The 20,812-nt window shown below is 41.3% G+C and overlaps 1 protein-coding gene across 1 annotated transcript in view; it reads right to left on the reverse strand.

Moving 5' to 3' along the window:
• Positions 1–20,812, reverse strand: part of Ipcef1 (interaction protein for cytohesin exchange factors 1) — a 143,023-nt gene that overhangs the window by 58,636 nt on the left and 63,575 nt on the right. Inside the window, exons 4-5 of the mRNA XM_050135837.1 lie at positions 12,352–12,391; positions 11,438–11,607 (exon numbers count right to left, since the gene is read on the reverse strand). Coding sequence (XP_049991794.1) covers positions 11,438–11,607; positions 12,352–12,391 — 210 coding nt within the window. The remainder of the gene's footprint in view (positions 1–11,437; positions 11,608–12,351; positions 12,392–20,812) is intronic.

A 20,812-nucleotide genomic window follows, 5' to 3' on the forward strand; every position in this document is an offset into this window, starting at 1 on the left:
ACCTTAATTCAGGGGCATGTCCTACATACATCTCTGAGGCTTCATATGATAACATATGGCACAATTTATATTCACACATGACTTTAAAGAACACACATGGAACAGGCACCTGGAAGCTTCTTTTCCACAAAGCACTGACTCCTCACTTAAGCTTACAACCAAAACGCACTGAAAGCTTGCCTTCACTACCTTCATTTTGCTGCTGCCTCCTTTATTATAGACCACTTGCTTACCTCTTCAGGTTGGAATATTCATCACTGAAGGAGTGTCCACCTAACCTAATCTCATCCCCCTTCAAGGCTGAAGGCACAGAGATAAAGTTGACCTACGTTTCAGGGACTTCAGATACCAGAAACAGTAGATCTTTACAGGAAAGATCTGCCCCCTGACACACACACCTCTCCCATGAGGAGGACTCTCCATGATGGGTGACCATATCCTGAGACCTACATTAATCCTCTCCAGCTATGATAGTCATAAAGACCTCTTGGGGCCACAAGCAGAAGCAGACAGGGGGGACAATGATGAGCAGACCATGCTTCCTTCAGGATTGCTTCCTTTTGCTTATCTCTTGGCTCCTGCTCCACTCCATCACCCATTAAGCCTAAGCCAAAGGTTGGGACCCCAGACCTGTAACACAGAAGTTTATTTATTGATAGTGAAACCTAGTCTAAGAAGAGACATTGCTAGCATTTTCCACAATGATGTGGCTGTCACGTTTCAGGTATTTACATAGTCCCCGAGCCTGCAAATGGCACAGAATCTATAGCCTCCCCTCTTCTCTCCCTGCAGTGAAATTGATGACGGTGTTTAGTTCTGATGAGTAACTCATCCTCTCTTCTCTTTCAGAAAGGAACACAGAAATGGACACATGAAGCACCTTCCATTCTGCAAGCCTCACCTGGGTCGGTGAACAGAGAGCTGCATCCACCAGTCGTGGGGGGACAGCAAGCACTTCAGAATGCAAGAAAAAAGTGTGGTTTGGCTTGGTCGTCCTTCTTTCTACCTCCTCCCCCTTTATCCTTTCTTCCCTATCCTCCCTTCTTGTTCTTCTAGTTATAGAGAGTTAAGAGATTGTTATCATTCATCCGTAAGAAAGGAGAAAGAATAACTTGGAAGGAGAAAGCTGATGTCAAGCAAGCTTCTCGACTCCATCTCCTTTGCTGATACCTGGAGCAGCTGTGACTGTCCCAGTTTTCCCTTGTCATTTTTGCATCAGATTAATGGCTGTGAGGAGAAAATTAAATTACTGAGAGCATAATTATGGTTGCAAGCTTAATAATCTGTCTGTATATTATTTGGGGTGTGTTTTATTAAAAGTATTATTGCATTTCGGTTTATATGATATTGTCCTATAAATATAATTAGATTTTGATCCCTAGAGGGCTTCTTTTTACAGGTGTTTAGAAATATGTATTCTATACAGAAAACAATTGGTAGATGTCTTGGCTAATAAACAAAAGCCACAATTTCTTACAGAATCCAGAGATTCTCAATGTATTATAATTTTAAATGTGGACTGAGGTGGTATCAGAAAGCCTCCATAGTCCTGGGATGCTGAGGCCCCAGCAAGAGAGAGGATCAAGGGCTCTGGGGTGGGCAGATAACGTGTAGTTGGTGCTGCTGGTGACTCAGGGAACCCTAGCCAGACTTCCTACTGCCAGCAGCTGCATCTCTTCACTGGGAAGGTCTTCTGGGCCCTGATTCTACACTTCTGCCTTGCAAGAGATTCGCAAATCAAGCCCCTAGAATGGGCTCCTGCACATACCTGAGAGGGTTTGGTACATAAATAATCCAGCCGTTGACCCTTGGCATACTCACTCTGGATTTTGTATTTTACAAGAGTACTGAGTTCCCCAGGTTGCCTAAGCTTGGGTTACCTGCAGCTATCCTTGGCTTCTCTCTGCCTTCTCATCTGTCATCATCTTTCCAAGAGAGTTGCAGCTCTAGTTCTGAAGGGCTGCATGCACAGATTGAACAGAGCACCAATGATAAATGCACACAAAGGTGTCTCTACCAAGCAAACACAAAATGTTCATGTCATTGTTCTCAAGATAATGCAGTAGCAATAATATCCTTAACGTTCATATTGTATTTGGTATTGTAAGTAAAGCAGAGATGATTTAAGGAATAAAGGAAGGTGTGTATAGATTACATTCAAATGGAGAGTCCTGGACCTGATCACCTTCTCAAATAAACCACTCATAGACAAATCTTCTTCTGGGAGTCTCCTTCTGATAAACCTAAGCCAATCTATCTTTACCCCAAGAGAAAAAAATTCCTGCTCATAGTAACCAATTGTGACAACACAATTATCCTTATAATCCTTCCTCATTATCACCTCCTGAGAAACACCCAGGGATATAGACACCTCACTGCCACAGTAGGTCTTTTTGGAGAGGAGACCATGAAGCATCTGGTGTACTATCCTATGTCTATAAATCAGCTTTCTGGGCTACTCTTAGACTCATGCTCTCTCTCCCCCAAGGAATCGTTTAATCATGAAAGTATGTTACAAAGAAAGTCATTTTAAAGCATTATTTCCAAAAACAGTTAAGATGGAGCCTTCATTATTTAAAAGATTGGTGACTGTTCTCTACAATGAAAACAACCTCAGCACATGTGTCCTGCAATGAGTTACCCCCTGGTCAGCCTCACACACTCTCTTGGAAGCCTCTAAGCCCAGGGAGGCTTTTCCTTTTCATCAGTGCTGCCCAACTTCTTCACCAGGAGAGCCCAACAAAAGCAAAGAAATAAAGATGAAAGGGAAGTTTTAGAAAAATCTGATTGATTTTCATTATTATAGAATGGATAATAGATCATGATAGCTAATAAACTGGATTGCCATCCATAGTTAAAACAAGAAGAGAGACATAGTTGCCCACAGGAGAGCAATCCAGTCACTACGGCAGCTTGGGCAAGAGAGAAAGTCAGAAGACCTCACTTCTAGCTAAGGAGTTATTGACAGTTGGTGGCTTCTAGGGGAGGGAGAATCTGCTTTCTTTAAGGGTGTGGCCTCTGATGGGTGAGTCTGTGGCTAATATATATTGCACTGGGTGGAATTGGTGTATATATTTAATAATATATGTATTTATAATTTATTTAATTCATTATAGATTTATAAATTATAAATATATGTACAATTAAATTATATATTAAAGACAAAGTTAGGAAAGGGAGCATGAGAGATGAAAGGATTTAGAAGGAGGATGAGAGCAAATGTGGTCAATATATATTGTTTGCATATATGCAATTCTCAAATAATTAATTAAAATATTACCTAAAGATAAAATCTAAATGAATTCATGTTCATATTAAAAAGAATAGCAGAAGAAGAAAAGGAACAACATATAAGATTTAAATGATATATGTCAATACTAGAGATTTAGAAGAAATAAAAAATAAGTAATAATAATAAATGGTAATCCTTGAGATAGCACAGTTAGAAGATAGCACATAATCTGCCATAATCCAATGTATATTAAGTCTTCAAGTAGCTTTCCAATCTCTCTAGACTGTTACAGGAACTCCATGAATGAACATCATTAAGATATCATTAAGATGCTATTGGAGGCCAAGCAGTCGGAACAATAGTTCTGCTTTAAATGAAAGTGGAATAAACATTTTTTAAAGACAATACACAAATGGCCAATAAGTGCAAGGGAAGGGTGCTCATAGTCACTGGGCATTAAGGAAATTGAACCTAACCACAACGAGATGCTTATCGCCTCACACTCATTAAGAGGGTGAGTACCAAAAATAAACCAGAAAGCAAATCCTGAGAGAGTTCTAGAAAAGCTGTAAGCCCTGTGCACCATCAAGAGGAAGGGAAGAGAGAAGTTGCTATAGGAAACCATTCCTGAAACAACTAAAACTATGGTTACCCTGTAATTGCAATTCTGCACCTATACCCAGAATTCAAAGCAGACCATCAAAGACATCTTTGCAGGTCCTTATACGAGGAACATTGCATGAGTGTTCATCAATGGACATAACTGGATAACCAAATACAACATGTGGATACACTAGGATGTCCCCAAGAAGAATGGAAATTGAAACTTGAAGATGTCGTGCATTGTGAAACAAGCCAGCCACAGAAGAATAAATATAATATTATTATACTTACTAGGTAGACATGCAGTAGTCAAATTCACACACACAGAAAATCTTTGGTAGCTTCAAGGGACAATCAGAGAAGGGATTCACAGAGTGAGGTAGTGGGGGAGAGTTTTAATTTGGTAAAGATGAAAAGAGATCAGGAGGTGAAAAGTGGGGACAGCTGTACAATAATGGGAATATATTTCATTTTAAAGAAATGCACCCTTTAAAATGCTCAAGAAACTTTTATGTCTGTGTTTGTACATATATAGATATATGTATAGTCAATATTTTAAAACAATAACTTTAAAGATTTACACCCACTATTTTATGTAGGGGGAGGCTGTTCATTCATTTTCAGCCACCCAGACCTGAAATAACCACACAGAAACTGTGTTAATTAAATCACTGCTTGGCCTATTAGCTCTAGTTTTTTTATTGGCTAGCTCTTATATCTTAAATTAACCCATTTCTATAAATGTGTGCATCACCACGAGGCTCATGATTTACCAGCAGAGTTCCGGTGCACCTGTCTCATGTGGCAGCTACATGGCTTCTCCCTGACTCTGCCTTCTTTCCTTCTCTATCTGCTTGGAATTCCTGCCTTGCTATAGTCTGCTAAGCCACTGGCTGTAAAAGCTTTATTAATTAACCAATAGAAGCAACACATATACAGACGGATTCCCCACACTATTTCCCCTCTCTGTCTAAATGAAAAGGAAGGTTTTAACTTTAACATAGTAAAATTACGTATAACGAAACAGGTTATAAGCAAGAATTACAGTTACAATATTTATACCTACTTCATCTTTTATTATAACTAAGGAAACCTATAACTATTTTTAACTCCATTAAAGACTCCAGAATGATATAATATTACCTAAGTAAACTGGAAGTGCATTGTAAGCAGCTTGAAACCTCTAGAATTGACAGAGACACCATGCTGTCTGGACAGTCACCCAAAGTTTTTTTGTAACATTGGGGCATCTTTAGCCTACAGGCCCATAGTATTCAGCAAACTTTTTCATGAGCAGGAAATTTTAAAGACAGTTTTGCCTATATTGGCAGTTTGTCAGTTACCCTTTTCTGTGTCCTGCAGAATGTCTGCCAGACTCTTTCATGAATTAGGAACCCCAAGAAGGACCATCTCACCTTTAGGCAAGTTTAGCAGTCATTTTTCTGTGAGTCCTACATGCAGTTCATACAGGATACCATTAAGCAGTCCAGGCAAGAGCAGCTTCTTGCCCAAATGGCTAACAAACTCCAGAGAAGCCTCTGCAGTGCCCATCATCCCCAAGCAAGTGTATTTCTGCTAAGGAATGCACGAAAGTGTCATTCTTTGTATGTGCTCCTTTTGTGTCTGTGCAGTGCTTTTTATCTGCATTCAAAGGTCCCAATTAGCTCAAAGTACAGATAGTGTTATTAACAGAAAAATGGATGCAAATAGAGTTACTTCAATGATTTCCCTGCTGATAAATCTGATGCATACATTAGTATACATTAATATTTATAAATATGTATACTACATGTATATATAAGTGATATATATATATATACATATATATTATTGTAAGGTCACCTGGTCACTACTATGTCCTCTGTCGCCTTCACGGACCATCGACCCTACCTCTTCTTTACTCAAACACAAATTCCAGGCTGGGCTACAATCCACCAGGTTCATGTCACTAGCTCACTTTCCTTTAGAAACGCTTCCATACACTGGAGTTCTCTTTGACATGCACTCAGAAATGGGATTTCAGCTAAGACAGTAAATACAGCATTCTGCTAGATGAGACACATATAATTCTCCTTGAAATGAAATATTGTCAGTGAAGGTGTGAGAAAAATTTATGACTCATTGATAAGTGACATAAAATTAAAACTAAATGATTTCTCCCCACCAAAAAAAAATATTGTTATCTACTCTGTATCTTATATCAGAGTGTATGAGACTGTTTAAATTACAGAAACGGTTCACCCAGTAAAGGTGCTTGCCACAGAATCCTGGCAATTTGAGTTCAAACTCTGGAGCCTATAAAAAAGCAGAGAACCAGTTCCACACAGCTGTCATCTAACTTTCACATGTCCCCTGTGTCATGCACCCAAACTACACACGCACACACATACACACACATATAAACACACGTTCATATGTACACAATAACAAATAAAAATAGTTTTTTTTAAAAACCAAGCCACATAAGTAAAGAGTGTGTCAATAAAAAAAAAATTCCCAAGCCATGGCAAATTCCCTAAGCTATTTTCTCACAATTCAGGCTTAGAACAGATTGTTCTGAAAGGTGCAGGACTCAAGGCCAGGAAGTCGTCTTCTTTCCGGTGAGAAGCTAACCCCTCTTCGTTTTTCTTTAGCTGAAAGAAAGGCTCCCCATTTTTGCCAAAACACTCAAGACAGTTCTCTTATAAATAGACAAATTCTGGCTTTCAAGTAAGATTTTCTGGAAGGGTCAATTCTGTTCTACCAAGTGATTAAGGCTTAAATAGAAAAGATGCTCATCAAACTGCTTCCAAGAAAAGCACCGTCCACGTTTAAGCTCCTCTGAGAGTCACAAGTGACACAGTTACCACGAGGCATTGTCATGCAACTGTGTTGACAATGAAAGGAAACACAGTCACGTTTGCACAGATAAAGGGGAGCCTCAAAGGACCGAGAACTCTGCAAGGTACGTGTTAAGTCAGACACTGCCCTGCAGAAGGCATGAGCTGACCTGAAATTTCCATGAAACAAGGTCAGACGGTTTACCCAGCAGCCCCGCAGCTCTCCTGAACTGTTGCTGCAGCAACACAAATGACATCGATATCAGTTCATTTATACAGCAAACCCCCTCGAGTCTCTAGTAATTTTAGACAAATAATGGATAACACAAAAATAAACCAAATACGTAGCTGATGAAGAATCGATACAAAACTCTACATTTTACCTACAAATAATTCTTTCTCAGTTTTCATGGTATTTACCCAGGCACTAAGACTCGGAGGTCTGTCTCACTTTAGCCTCAACTACTATGTCCCATATTCTCTCTGTGCTGCTCCTCTTCATCAGTGTGATGTGTTCCAGTTCTCACTGCCAGGGGCCACATCTGAACCCTTGCGTTCTCTGACCATCCCTCAACCAGGCTTCAGCAACACACTCCTTCACAGTTAACTGCTGCTATGTTCATATCACCACATGTCCATCTCCCTGCCAACCTGAGACTCTTCTTTAGTTCCCTCCTGTCTGCTAGTCCTACCCATTTGTGAACAGTGTGTCTGAGTTCCCTATTTACTGGGCCCAGGCCACCTATCGAAGGAGGAGTCACACCGTCTACAGAAAAGAGCCCGGCTCTGGTGTTGGACTATCTCAGGGTTAATCCCAGCTCTGTCATTTACTTCTTCAGAGGCTCTGAGCCTGTTCCTTCAGCTCTTGGTTTTCAAGTAAACTCATTTGAAGAATGGGAGGAATAAAATCAATGTTGGGTGGTTGTATGAAAATTAGACATCATCTCTACAGTACCATGCTGGTTCCTCTCACTCATACTATCCAGCCTTCATTCACATTTGACCTCTGACTCAGATGCTGACCCAACCCCCATCTTCTACTCCCAAAAGCGTCAAAGAAGGTGTTAAGCAAGGTTGGAAACAGCTGTGTGGGATATATTACAGTACAGGGATCCTTTCTAGTAAACCCAAATTTAATTGCATTTTTTTGGCATAGAAGTGGAAATCCCATTCCTGGGAAATTACTTCCTGTCAAGAGAAATACTTGAATAAGATCTCAATTCTCAGAATCCCCTAGGCATAGCAAGTATCAATGATTCATCCTTCTCGTTCACTTGAGGAATCAACAAATATTAATCAAGCACTTATTAAACACCAGACATTAAAATACTAAAAATAAAAACCTATGATCTTTCTATGTAGACATAATGATGAAATAATTATGAAAGACATGAGTCTGACATATATTCAAAAAGAAGGATGTGTGTGACAATCAAACTATTATAAAATAATATAAAAGGAAGAAGACGGAGTAGGTAAGTTTAGCTCAGGGGATATGGTAAGTCCACACAGAAAATGTGCTATTAAATTCAAATGTGACCTTATGAAAAGGGGGAGGCTTGCTGCAATGGGCAGGAGAAGAGGCTCCTGGGAATAGGGACAGCCTTTCTGAGCAGGGAATCTATCTAGACAAAGGTGCACAGAGAGCTGGAACACATCAATAGGAATCAAAGCTCCATCGCCAAGCTTAGGTTGGGTTAAGATGGGGAGTAGTGAGAAGAAAGAGAGGGTACCAGTGAAGATGATGCCCTGTGCCAGGGTGTGGGTTTGAGCATTATCCACAGGGCGCAGGAAAGTGAGAGGGTAGTGTCCTAGTCCAGATTTTTCACTGGCTGAGATTTCGTGGCTTATGTATGGTCCTGTAAGAAGCTGCATGAAGCTGCTTGTGCTGGAACCTTCCAAACCAAGGAAATGCTACATGAGAAATGACTTCCTAAGGAAGTCTGGGTAGTAGTGCTGGGAGAAGCAACATGAGCAGGAATGGGGTGAGCCATTTACCGGGTATCAACAACAGACAGGCAAAGAGGAGAGGATGGCAAAGTCCTCGGGCAATACTGACAGCAACAGGGATGAGCGAAGGGGTCTAAGGGGATAGCTTGTACATTCACAGAGGAATCGCCCCTTCTGGAGATGTTCTCTCCATCTCCTTCTGGAAGCAATGTAATTCAATGGTATCATTTATCTGATCCCCAGGAAGTTTCAGGATGGCATGTCAATCAGTATGGACTTAGGAATCAAAGCAGCCTGGGCATGAAGCACTTTTCATTCTTCATGTATGACTTGGGAAGTTTACTGTGAGTCTTAATCTTTCCAACTTTTAAAGCATGCTTCAGAGGTCTGAGGCCCTCCGTCTCTGTCTATTGTCTCTATCTGTCTCTAGCTCCCTCCAGAGATTAAATCCTGGACCTCATACATGCTAGGCAAGCACTCTGCCCCCAAGCTATGCCCTCCAACTTTTTATGTTTCTTTTTCATTTTGAGACAGTGATTCACTAAGTTGACAAGACTGTCTTTGAACTCATTCTAAAGCCCAGGAAGGCTTTGAAACTGCAATCCTTCTGCCTCGGCCTCCTGAGTGGCTAAGACTAGAAACTTGTACCAGCACACCCAACTAGAAGTTGTTTTGAAGAATAGGTAAGAACCTGTGTGCAGAGAGCCTAGAACATTCCTTGGCATACAACAGATGTACCATGAGATAGGCCATCCTGCTATACACAAATCAGAAAGAACAAGGAATGGAGAAAGGAAAAGGAATCAATCAACCCTTAGGCGCCTTAGCTCTTAAATCTAAATTCTTGAAGTAGAGACAGTAAGTGCATATTTTTCTGTGAGGGCGTGTTTGACTGTTACTTTGCAGTTGGTATTAACACAGATAGAAGGAATATGACTGCTAAATAAATCTTCCTTGAGGTCTACCCACAACAAACATACAATTAGGGTGTCAGGAATGAGGGTGGGAAAGAGAAAGCAAAGGGACATGAGAAGTCGTCTGTGGGAGACTCTTCCTTTTGTAGACAAAAGTAACCCTCTACTTCCCTGCCCAACCAACCTACCGATGCTACTAATTTACTGTTTCTAAAATACATGACCAGCATCCTGAAGCTTACTCCCTGTCTCTGATGAAAGCACACGGGGATGGGGAGCCTACAGGCATCTAAGACTCCACTCTTTCCTCTCTCTCTAGGCCAAGCCAATGTGGCTGCTCCATGCAGAAGAGGGAGTTTCCTGATGCCTAAAACTAGGAAGGTCTGATGCCTAAAAGTAACCGGATCCATTCTCCTAAAGGGAAGAGAAGCTGGAGAAGCCAAATGAGCCAAATGGCAATTGTGTGACTCCAGGAACTTCTTTCGCATTATACCAAGACAGGGACAGCACCTTCTGGCCAAATGAGGAGATGAGTGACTGCTTAATTGTGAGCCCTGTTGCATCCCGTAGATGTATCATGTGCAACAATACCCAGTCTATCCTACAGGATCAAGAAATTCCTCAGGACTGTTTATAGGGTAACTTAGACCAGCTCACCTTAAGAAAGATACAGGTAACAATTACCAGTGATAACTGCCAAAATGCCATAGCCTATAACAATAAAAAAATGGAAGCTGGTGAGATGGCTCAGCTGATGAGGTGCTTGTTGCCATGGCTGACCACTTGAATTAGAACACAGGAACCCACATGATGAAATAAAAGAAGCAATTCCTCTTGTAAGTTGTACTCTGACTTCCACACATGAGTGGTGACACATATATACCCAAACACACACACATACACACACACACATACAATGAATAAATAAATAAATGTAATTCAATAATTAAAAATAAAATAACAGAAAACACGAAGTACTTAAATCAGCATTAACTCCCCTTAAGGAAGCTGTGTTTGTTTGGGAAACCACCCAGCCCCAGGTTGACTTAATTTAGTACTATTCCTTTAAATGATTAAACAAATCGTCTCTATTGGTCCTTTTTCCAGCACCAAGGGACCCCAGTTCTCCCCAAACCTGCAGTGGATTTCCATTTCCCCAGAGTTAGCAACAGACTTCTATCTGCAAAGCTCTACAGATTATTTTCAACACCACCGATATCCCTCTCAAAGTATCTCCAGCCACAAAAGACAATACGATAATTTAATTTTCAGCTCTTTTTTCCACAGTCAAACAATGGAGCTGACCACAGTAGAGTGTGGCCATCAAAGGACAACATCACCAACTACCTCAGTGAGTGTTGACCTCACGGTGTCTATTTAATGTCATCATGGAACAATGTCACCAGTCCCACAGAAGGCTGGTATGCAGGGTTAGCAATCCCAAACCAACCCACCTGGCAAAGTTCAGGAGGAGAGGAGACAGTGGGAGAAGGGATAAATAGCATGTCTCTGAATTGATGGATTTGGGCCCTCGGTAGAGGGCAACTTTTAATAGGACCTTAGCAAGGCAAAGTTCCCACAGCAATCGCTATCCAGACAGATCCTGAAACAACTAGGATCTCACAGAATAAATGACATCAGAAGAACCCAAACAGCTTCTTCCTTAAGCAAGGATATAATTGGGGTCCGTTTTCTTCCTCTCCAATCAGAATAGTAAAGCCAGATGGCTGCTTCTCCGAGCAGCTCAGCTCGCTAACCTACATAGCTCCTGGAGCAGAAATGAGCCCTCAATCAAATCTGCTGGTTTGCTCTGCTCCAACTCCCGGAGATCAGGATCAACTTCCCCAGGAGGATTGCCTGCCCTGTGCTCTAGAGGCCACTCTGGTAAAGAGGCTGGGGCAGGAGGAGGGACCACTTACCATTTGGTTGCTGTACCAGTACAGCGACGACCCCTTCAGTACCACCCAGAACTTTTTCCATTTGTTGCTTAGAAAAGTTCCCTTTTCCTTTTTCTTGTACAGCCAACCCTGGCAGTCAGCATGGCCCAGATCTTTACACGATATCCTCCTCCGACTCATGGTGAAAAAACCTGCAAAGGTGATACGAACAGGTAAGTGTGACCCAAACTCAGGGGACAAAACAAAAGGCAATGGTTAGTTGTTTGCATGGCAATGGTTGCGTGTTTACATTCATGCAAAGTAAGTGTAAAAGAAGAAAGGAAGGAAGGAAGGAAGGAAGGAAGGAAGGAAGGAAGGAAGGAAGGAAGGAAAGAAAGAAAGAAAGAAAGAAAGAAAGAAAGAAAGAAAGAAAGAAAGAAAGAAAGAAAGAAAATGTATCTGTTCTATTTTTAAACATTCATTTGGTGCCTAGAATACCCAGGCAAAGAAGCAGTGAGACTTCTATGCAAGCATGGGTCGGAAAACCTTAGTCAAAAAGAGTAAGTTGAAAACGGTAGACTCTCTGGGCTGGCCGGCACATTGTGGCAGACACACGGGTCCTTCCCATAGTAACAGCGGCAGTTATGCAACAGACACGGAAGGGTTAAAGCCCACTTAGGACACCAGGGACTTCCTGGCTCTGTCAGCTTTTCTAAGCTCTGAAGACAAAGCACGAGGGACCGGTCCAAATGAACAGCATGTCATTCTTTCTTAAAATCAATCCCAAAGCAACCAAAAATTTTAATCTGCCGTCCATCTCCTGATATTAAATTCAGACAGACAAGACTCTGATCACCCCCCCCCCAGAAGGCATCCAGTAGAAAGGAAGAAAAAAATAAAAAATTCACACTCACAGGCAGGAGAAAGGGATAAAGGAACAAAAGGGATCTAATTACCTTGAGTTTTCTTCCTCGGCTTCTGACGCAAGGGAACCTGCTGGAGATGCAGGAAGGAAAGAACAGAGGCAATTTCTGATTGTGTTGTAACATTTGTAAAGAGAGAAGGAGGGAGGGGGTGGCAGTGTTTATGAGCTGGGTGGATTCTAAAAAAAAGAAAAAAGAAAAAAAAAGAAAAAAGAAAAGAAAGAAAGAAACTCTCCAAGCAGAGCTCAAGGGGAGCTACGAGCTGAGGCACAGAATGTGCTAATTAGAATCGATGTGCATTGAGTGAACCTGGAAAAAGGTAACAGGGCATTTATCTGTCAAGCTTCCTGTTTCCTCCCACAAGTAATTCTCGCTACTACTTGGGTTTTTGAGGGCACCGCACCGTGCTTGATGAAGTTTTAGAAAATCATGAAATACTTTACCTATACATTTTTGTGAAAGAAGAAACAATATGTCTTTTCTCTCTTGATTTCTAAATAATTGTTTCTCTCTTAAGCTGTTAAATGCTCACATCAGACTAATTTCATGGAGGGTTCTAGCTACACAACAAAAATTAAACAGCCTGGGAAAAGAAATTCCTTATCTCTTCTTGTGTGACCTCAGGGATTCTAAGCCTCCTGATGGGGAATTTCTTATTTGCAACCAAATTTACATATCTCATTCTATCTTTATCTCTGAATATTTCTCATGTTTTATAGACAATAAATATTCAAATATTCAAATCAGACATGTTGATATATATAAAATACACACATTTTCCACAACATATTTTCACCGTCATGTAAAATCAGATTCCCAGACAAAACTGGAAAACTCAAAGAAAAAATATGCTTACAAATGTCTCTCTCTGTTCTCTCCTCTCTCTCTTCTCTCTCTCTCTCTCTCTCTTTCTCCTCTCTGTCTCTCTCTCTGCTGCAAATATTACAGAGAACTTTAGCTTTAAATTTTTTTACTTTTCTCTACAGCATCTAAGGTTTAGATCACTTTCATTTATTGTTAGCAAGCAGAGACTTTAACATTTGAACATGCAAGGAAAGTAGCCCTAACAGCTGGTAGGTAATCTCAGGAATTCTATGGTACTCTGGATGCAGCCTGCTAGTAGTCCACATCTCTAACTACAGATGTATATGTAATTCTGCTGTATGTTTGGCCAGAGAATACGATCTACAGTAGGATAGAATTTTTAAAGCCACAGGTCCAGAATTAACAAGGAGCTATATACCCAAAAAAGTCACTCTAGACCTACCTCTTCATTTGCAAAATCAAGAGACTTACAGAAAATCCTCAGGAGGCTGAGACAAGAGGATTCTCGCTTGACTAAGGGCAGAATGGACTATAGAGCAATATGTGTGTGCATGTGTGCACATATGCAGATATATACATATATGTGTGTATATGTATATATGTGTATATATACATATATATGTATATATGTGCGTGTATATATACATATATATGTATATATGAAGTCTAATTCCATAAAACTCAAGGAGAGCTACCAAGATTTATTTGGGGAAAAAAATCATGTTTCTTTGAATAATCACATATCAGTGCATCATGGAAATATGTAAAGATAAGCAAACATTCAATGACTAAAATAAGCATGACTTGTGTTTCCCTCAGCAGGGAGGATAGAGTTAAGGTTAAATTGTGTTTCTTCAGGGATACAAAACCAAGTGAAATCCTGACCTGGCTTTTAATTTTACGATCAACTTTTCTATCCTTGGATCATTGATTGATCTCTTTGAGGATAATGTTTAAGCAAACTCAATATGTGTCAATCATGACACGCTAGTTAAGTCTCAACATTATCATATTAAGGGGCTTATCTCCCTCCCTTTCCCAAATATTTTCCACACTGCCAGCTCCTTGGTCTAAGATTCAGGCTGTTCTTTGGTCTCTGGGCTTTCTTTCTTTTTCTTTGTATGCCAAAATCCCGAGATCAGTAAACTCAATTAGCACCTACTGGCTATGTAATGCCGGTCAAATTGAGTAAAAGGTTTTATGGTAAGGTTTGGGAAATCTAGGGTCCCAAAGAGCAATGCAGTAACTGAGGACCGGGGAGGGAAGAAAGCAGAGGTGTCCAAGCTTATTCCTAGAAGGCTGGAGCCCCAGGTAAACAAGATGAAACTGCATCACTTCAAACAACAACAGCTCTTAAAAAAGAACAACAAAATGGGAACCAATGCCCAGGGGTCAGCTATTATGCAGTCCTAGAAGGGAAGGGCAGAAGCAACTTTCATTTCATGGCTCCTCAGCCATAGAACAGGGAACTGAGCCTCTCCACTGGGAAGTTGTTACCCGTCCCCCACCCCCAACACACACACACACACACACACACACACACACTGCTAGTTCTTCATCTCTGCCATCAAGCCATCAAGCCTACAGTGGCTTCCAGGTAAATAAATCCCCAAGTCAATATGTGTTTTTATTTCTCCAAAGACCAGCTGGACTCTTGCACCTAGCCTGGGTTGAGAGTTAGGAATCCATATCAGGTCAAAACAGCCTCCACCCAGCAAAGTGTTCCATCCCTCCCAGCAAGCTCCTTGTGATTCAAGCCTGCCCTGATAGTCCTCCCACAAAGCAAACTGGCTGTTCAAGTGTTTTCCCCTAGCCAGAAGCAGGCTGCACATTAGAGAAATAACAAATTACCGAGGGTTTCAGTTTCACTTGATAAATGTGCGTTTGAAACCCCAACTGCTCTACAAGAAGGAATAAAAACAACCTCTGAGAAGATTACTGAGTCTAAGACACATTTTCCTCCTCACAACAGGAAGTGGAACCCATGAACTAGTCAGTTTCAAGACCTTCATGTGGCTTTCTCACTGAGTAGGTGAAAACATGAACAGCCGCTTGAGTGTTTTATGGGACGATTCCTACCGTCACGGACATTTAGAGTTAAATAAGATATTCCTCCCAACTTATTTTTTTCCTGTTTGAATGCTATAGAGAAAACTGACCACTTACTTTAAAACTCTAAATTTTCCCTAATATAGATCTAAAATTGGGAGGGGGGGTGGCAGAGAGATTCTCATTGGAAATGCATAGATAATTTTTATTAAAGAAAAGTGTACTTTGGCTTTGGGAAGATGGCTCAAATGTTTCATTTGAGGGCCAAGTAGAAGGCTCAGTCAATAAAGTACTTGCCGTACAAGCATAAGGACCTCAGTTAGATGCCCAGAAACCAGGTTAACCAGGTATGGTGGTGTATTTATAATGTCAACTATAGGGAGGCAGAAACAGGCAGATCTCTGGAACTTGCTAAGCAGTCAGATAAAGCCTACTCAGCGAGTTTCAGGCCAATGCAAGACTCAAATAACAAGATGTATTCTTCCGGAGGAACACTACCTGAGGTTGACCTCTGACCTCTACCTACACATCTATGCACATATACATGCATACACACACATGCATGTTCAGTGATCCTGGTCACTGAATTATATAAAATTATATAGTGATACATTGATATTCTAGTTTCATGTCTGCTATTGTGGTAAAAACAACATGGTCAAAAGGAGCCTCAGGGAGAGGGGTGTGTTTGAACTTGTAATTCAAGTGTAAGCCATCCCTTACACTTGGAGGAGGTTGCAGTTGCAGGAGCATAAAGCAGTTGGTCACATCACATCTACATCACATCTACAGCCAAGAGTATAAAGAAATAAGTGCAGACATGCTCACTTGCTTCCTTGTGCTCAGCTCATTCTTCTATAGATCAGGAACCCAGCCTAGAGAACAGTGCTGCCCCACGGTGGGCTGGGTTTTTCCACATCAGTTTACTTAAGGCAATCCCCCACATACAAGCTCCAGGCCAGCCCTAAGTAGATAATCCCTGATTGAGATTCTCTTCCCAGATAATTACAGATTGTATTAAGTTGGCAGTTTAAGCTAAGCAATTAAGTGGACACGTGGTTCTTCATTTGCAGGCACACTGGCTTTCAGCATCTGCCAGTTTGGGTGGTATATTCCTTACCTGCCTGACAATATAAACTACCATTACTTACTAAGTGACCAAAACTTTGGAGTTTGGGGTTCCGCATAAATACTTGACATTTCCACAAGTATTTTTCTATATTGTTGGAAAACTAAACTCAACTTTTTAGAAGGAATTGTAAGGCACTTGATCAGCAAAAACCTGTGATAATACACTTAAAACTGTGCTTAGCTTTTTCAGGACACTAACCACTTAGACATCATGCAATAGCAAAACATGAATGAAAATCTCTCTCTGGTAGGGAACAATGGAGATGGGTAGTGGGAGTTTTAGCTGGGGTATGATTTCTTGGAAAAGCTAAAGAATGACAAAAGACTTAACGTTAGATAAGAACTCAGAGAAGCTGGGCAGCATTGGCGCACACCTTTAATCCCAGCACTCGGGAGACAGAGGCAGGCAGATCTGTTTGAGTTTGAGGCCAGCTTGGTCTACAAGAGCTAGTTCAGGACAGGCTCCAAAAGCTACAGGGAAACCCTGTCTCAAAAAAAAAAAAAAAAAAAAAAAAAAAAAAAAAAAAAAAAAAAAAAAAAAAAAAAAAAAAAAAAAAAAACAGAGAAAGACCAGTACATAAATGATAAGGCAATGAAAAGGTCCCCCTGAAGAAAACCGAATGGGAATAGCCAGGGTCAAACTCAAGAAAAGAGTATCATGAAAAGGAGGGAGAAACTCCAGAGAAACGTTGGTCCAAGCCACCAAATTCTGTTGTTTTAAAGGGGAAGGTTTGTTGGAGCTTTTCTGTTATTATTTTTCTCACCACCGTGACACACTATCTGATAAGAGGAACTTAACCGGGAGGGGTTATTTGGGCTCACACAGTTTCAGGAAATACATCATGAGAGAGAACATAGAGTGCAACAGTTAGGTCTTAGGCAACAGGAGTTTAAGACGGTCGCTGCAGGCCAGGAAACAAAGATCCGCGACAGGAAGCAGCCCATCACCCTCGGGGTTAACCCCTAGCGGCCTACTGAGAGTGGGGAGGTCTTGGGCCTCAAGAATTCTGCAACCTCACCAAACTGTGACCAGATGGGGACCATGTGTTCAAGCACACAAGTCTGTGTGGGACTTTTCAGTTTTAGACCAGCACGGAAATCTTGGCTACATAGTTCTAATTCTGTTTGGAGCTACGAGACACATTCCAGCAGGTTCCGGGATGAGTGTGAACCAAGGAAGGATACACAGCATTGATGACAACTGGAAAGAGGAGACAGGACAGTACCAGGCGAGCTGAAGGCTGTGATGGATAGAGCTACCTGCTTTCTCTCCAGCCAAACTTTCTAGCTAAACTCATTGTGCTCGGGGGACGATCCACACTTGACAGCAGATTGGTAGGACAGTGCAAGGTGCTTTGGCTACACCATATCCTGAAGTATTGAATGTCATATTATTCTTTTTCCTTTTCTTACTTTGGACCATTTTTGAAGAAAATAAAATAGAAATACTGCAGTCTCTCCAAGTTCCTCCCCTAATCCATTTCTCTCTCTCTGTGTCGCCCTAGCTTACTCTAACACGAGCATGTTTTCATGTTACATATTAGTGACTGTGATAGTTACACAATAGCACTAGTGTGGACATTTCCCCTTACTTCACTTTAATGCTTTCTCCATGTTGATGTATGTGGCTATAGCTCATTTACAGTGTGACAATTAAAAATGTCCTGTGATTTCTTTATTCAATTGTTTAATAAGGAGTGTTTATGCTTTTACAGTTTGCACTATCAGCTATAAATAGGCAATTAACAACTCTGTGTAAATGTATGCATATACATTGCAGGTATACATGCATGTTACTCTGGGCTTAGTATCAATCTGAACTGGAATTGCATAATGACAGGACAGGTGTCTCTTCAAGTATTTAGCTATTGTCAAAGTGCTTTCGATGCCCATTTATAATACCTCATGAAACGTACAATTTTTTAAACTTATTATGCTTATTTTGTGTGTGTGTGTGTGTGTGTGTGTGTGTGTGTGTGTGTGTGTGTAAACGAGATCAGCTTGCAGGAGTCAGTTTTCTCCTCCACCATGTGGGTTCCAGGGATGAAACTCCTCCAATTGTCGGGTTTGGTGGCGTCTGATGCTTGGCTGAGGAGAGAACTCCATCTATGAAAAGTTTACTTCCTAAGCATGGGGCCCTCAGCTTGATTCCCACCACCCATGTAAAACTCTGGCATGGGTAGCATGTGGCTGTAATCTCAGCCCTGTGGAGAGGGAGACAGAAAGGTATCTGAGGCTTGTTGATAATGAGGCAGGCCTATTTGGTAAGCTCCAGGCCAGTGGGAGATCCTGGATAATTTCCAAGGTCGAATGTTCAAGGGTGGCTTCTACAGGCACGCAAGAAAGGCAAGGCTACACAGAGAAACCCTGTCTCAGAAATCAAAAAGGAAAAAAGAAAGAAAGAATTTTTAATTCAAAATTATATCTCCTATTTTTATTGCAGATCCTATCTTTCTTGGCATTATTTTAAATGTGTTTTGAAATTTTTCTTTACTCAGCATGGACTGTTATAACAGAAAACCACAGACTGGGTGACTTAAAAAAATAAAACAAAATGTTATCTTGGTTCTAGAACCTGGGATAGGTAAGGCCCAGTTGCTAACAACGGTGATGACCTCTTTCTGACTTACAGACAGCCACGATCTTAATATATCCTCACATGGCCAATAAGAAATTTATCTTTCTCAGATACGGGCTAATAAGGGCACAACTGTCATTCATGAGGGCACCACCCTCAGGACCTATAATCTTTCAACACATCTCTTAACAGCATCCCAACTTGAACTGGATTGGGACTTCGGCATGAAAATGTGGTAGAGAGGGGATATATACATATTGTTTATTTATAAAAACTTTGTAAAATTTCTCCCCCCCTTCTCCTCCTTCCTATCTCTCTTCTTCTTTCCCCCGGGGGACTTCAGATTGCCTCTCCTTAATGAAAGCTAGCCCTACAATCATTTGAAATCCTAGTTAGGAATCTTGCATACCCAGCTACCCACCCAAACCTCTTTGGTTCCTGGTTTTGAGCATTTCCTTCCTCCCTAAGATGGCCAAATGTGGTCTCTCTTTGTTTTTCCTCCATCCACAGCCCTTTTCATACAGAGTGAACCTCTGCTTGCCGCTGTCACCAGTGAGTGAACCCCACTTGCCCCACACTTACTGACTGTTTTTTGCCCCTTCTGAACTTGCCATAGACACAAGCTTTTTACAGATCACCACCCAAGTACCCATCAGGCCCTTGGCTTCAGTAATACCTACTACTTTTCGAGTTTGATTTTCAGACCTGATTAACCAGTCTTTGGTTCTAACGGTAACTCCTTGTCTTTCTGTTTCTCTTGTCTACCATTGATATTTGTTTGAAGGAAACTAGAGTGTTGCTGACTGAGAACTCAGAGCCACGTGCTTGTATGGAAGTCACAGATTTCATTTATAGTAATCTATCTTTAAATTACAATTGAAATGCCAACCTAGTGACTTTTCTAGTCATACCACCAAATACCTCCTTTCTGTCCTAAAACTCTAATTGTTTCTATATCCTGAAGAATCTCAAGCACTTTAACAACTCAGCTCTGTAAATGCCTTTCCTTCCACTGCCTCTCCTGGTTAAGCTAATCCTTTGAGACCCTGTCAAGCACCACTTCTATGTGAAGACTTCTCTGGCTTCAGAAGGCAGTTAATAAGCTCTTGTACGTATCTTAACTTCGTTCAGTGTTCTTTCTTTGTCGTCGTTGGAATGGCTGTTATATATGACCTCCCAAGGTCCTTGTTGGCATGTCCTGTTCTGCTCTCTGTTTCACAGATGAGGAACCTCACCTCTGTGGCTAACTCACAGATCACTTAGAACTAGTGGGTCAGGCCAGGTCTTTTGCTCATCTGTGTGCTACTTTGCTTCAGTCTCCAATCTTGTCGTCATGTGCTACTGAGGCCTCTGAAATTGGTATCATGATGTAAAGGTTTATCACTCTGTGTGGCTCACAAGGATGTGTGTTATAGTAAGTCTGCCCACCCAAGATTCAACCCAGAACTGTGAGTCACTTCTGCGGCCTTTCTTCCATCCCACACATGTGCCTACTCATTGCCCTGGCCAGGTTGCCTCCCAGGGTCTGGTGAGCCTCCCATCCGTATACAATTCTACTACTGCTGCCTTTGTCAAAGCCTCATTTTGTTCTGTCTGAAACTAATAGTACATCACACTCAACCTCACCACCTACAGCGTAGACCTTGGACAGCCTGAATAACCATGAAGGCCCTACTAAAAATACTTCAGCTCATAATTGGCTCCTTGCAGTCAGGCTGAGTCTCTGCCCAAGACTTCAAGGCAGAACCAGTGTTCTTGTAGACATAAAACGCTCAAAGTCTAGTACCTAGCCTAACATCTGACACAAAGCAATCAAAACATGATGTCGCATATCTATTTTTGCTTCCTGTGATGGTTGTAGTAAGAAGGGTGAGCTGACAAATATCTGGAAGGTCTCCTGCTGCTGGATTC

This window comes from Alexandromys fortis, unplaced genomic scaffold (assembly GCF_014885135.2).
Source record: "Alexandromys fortis isolate MF-2015 unplaced genomic scaffold, M_Fortis_MF-2015_v1.1 scaffold_23, whole genome shotgun sequence".
Taxonomy (NCBI): Eukaryota; Metazoa; Chordata; class Mammalia; order Rodentia; family Cricetidae; genus Alexandromys; species Alexandromys fortis.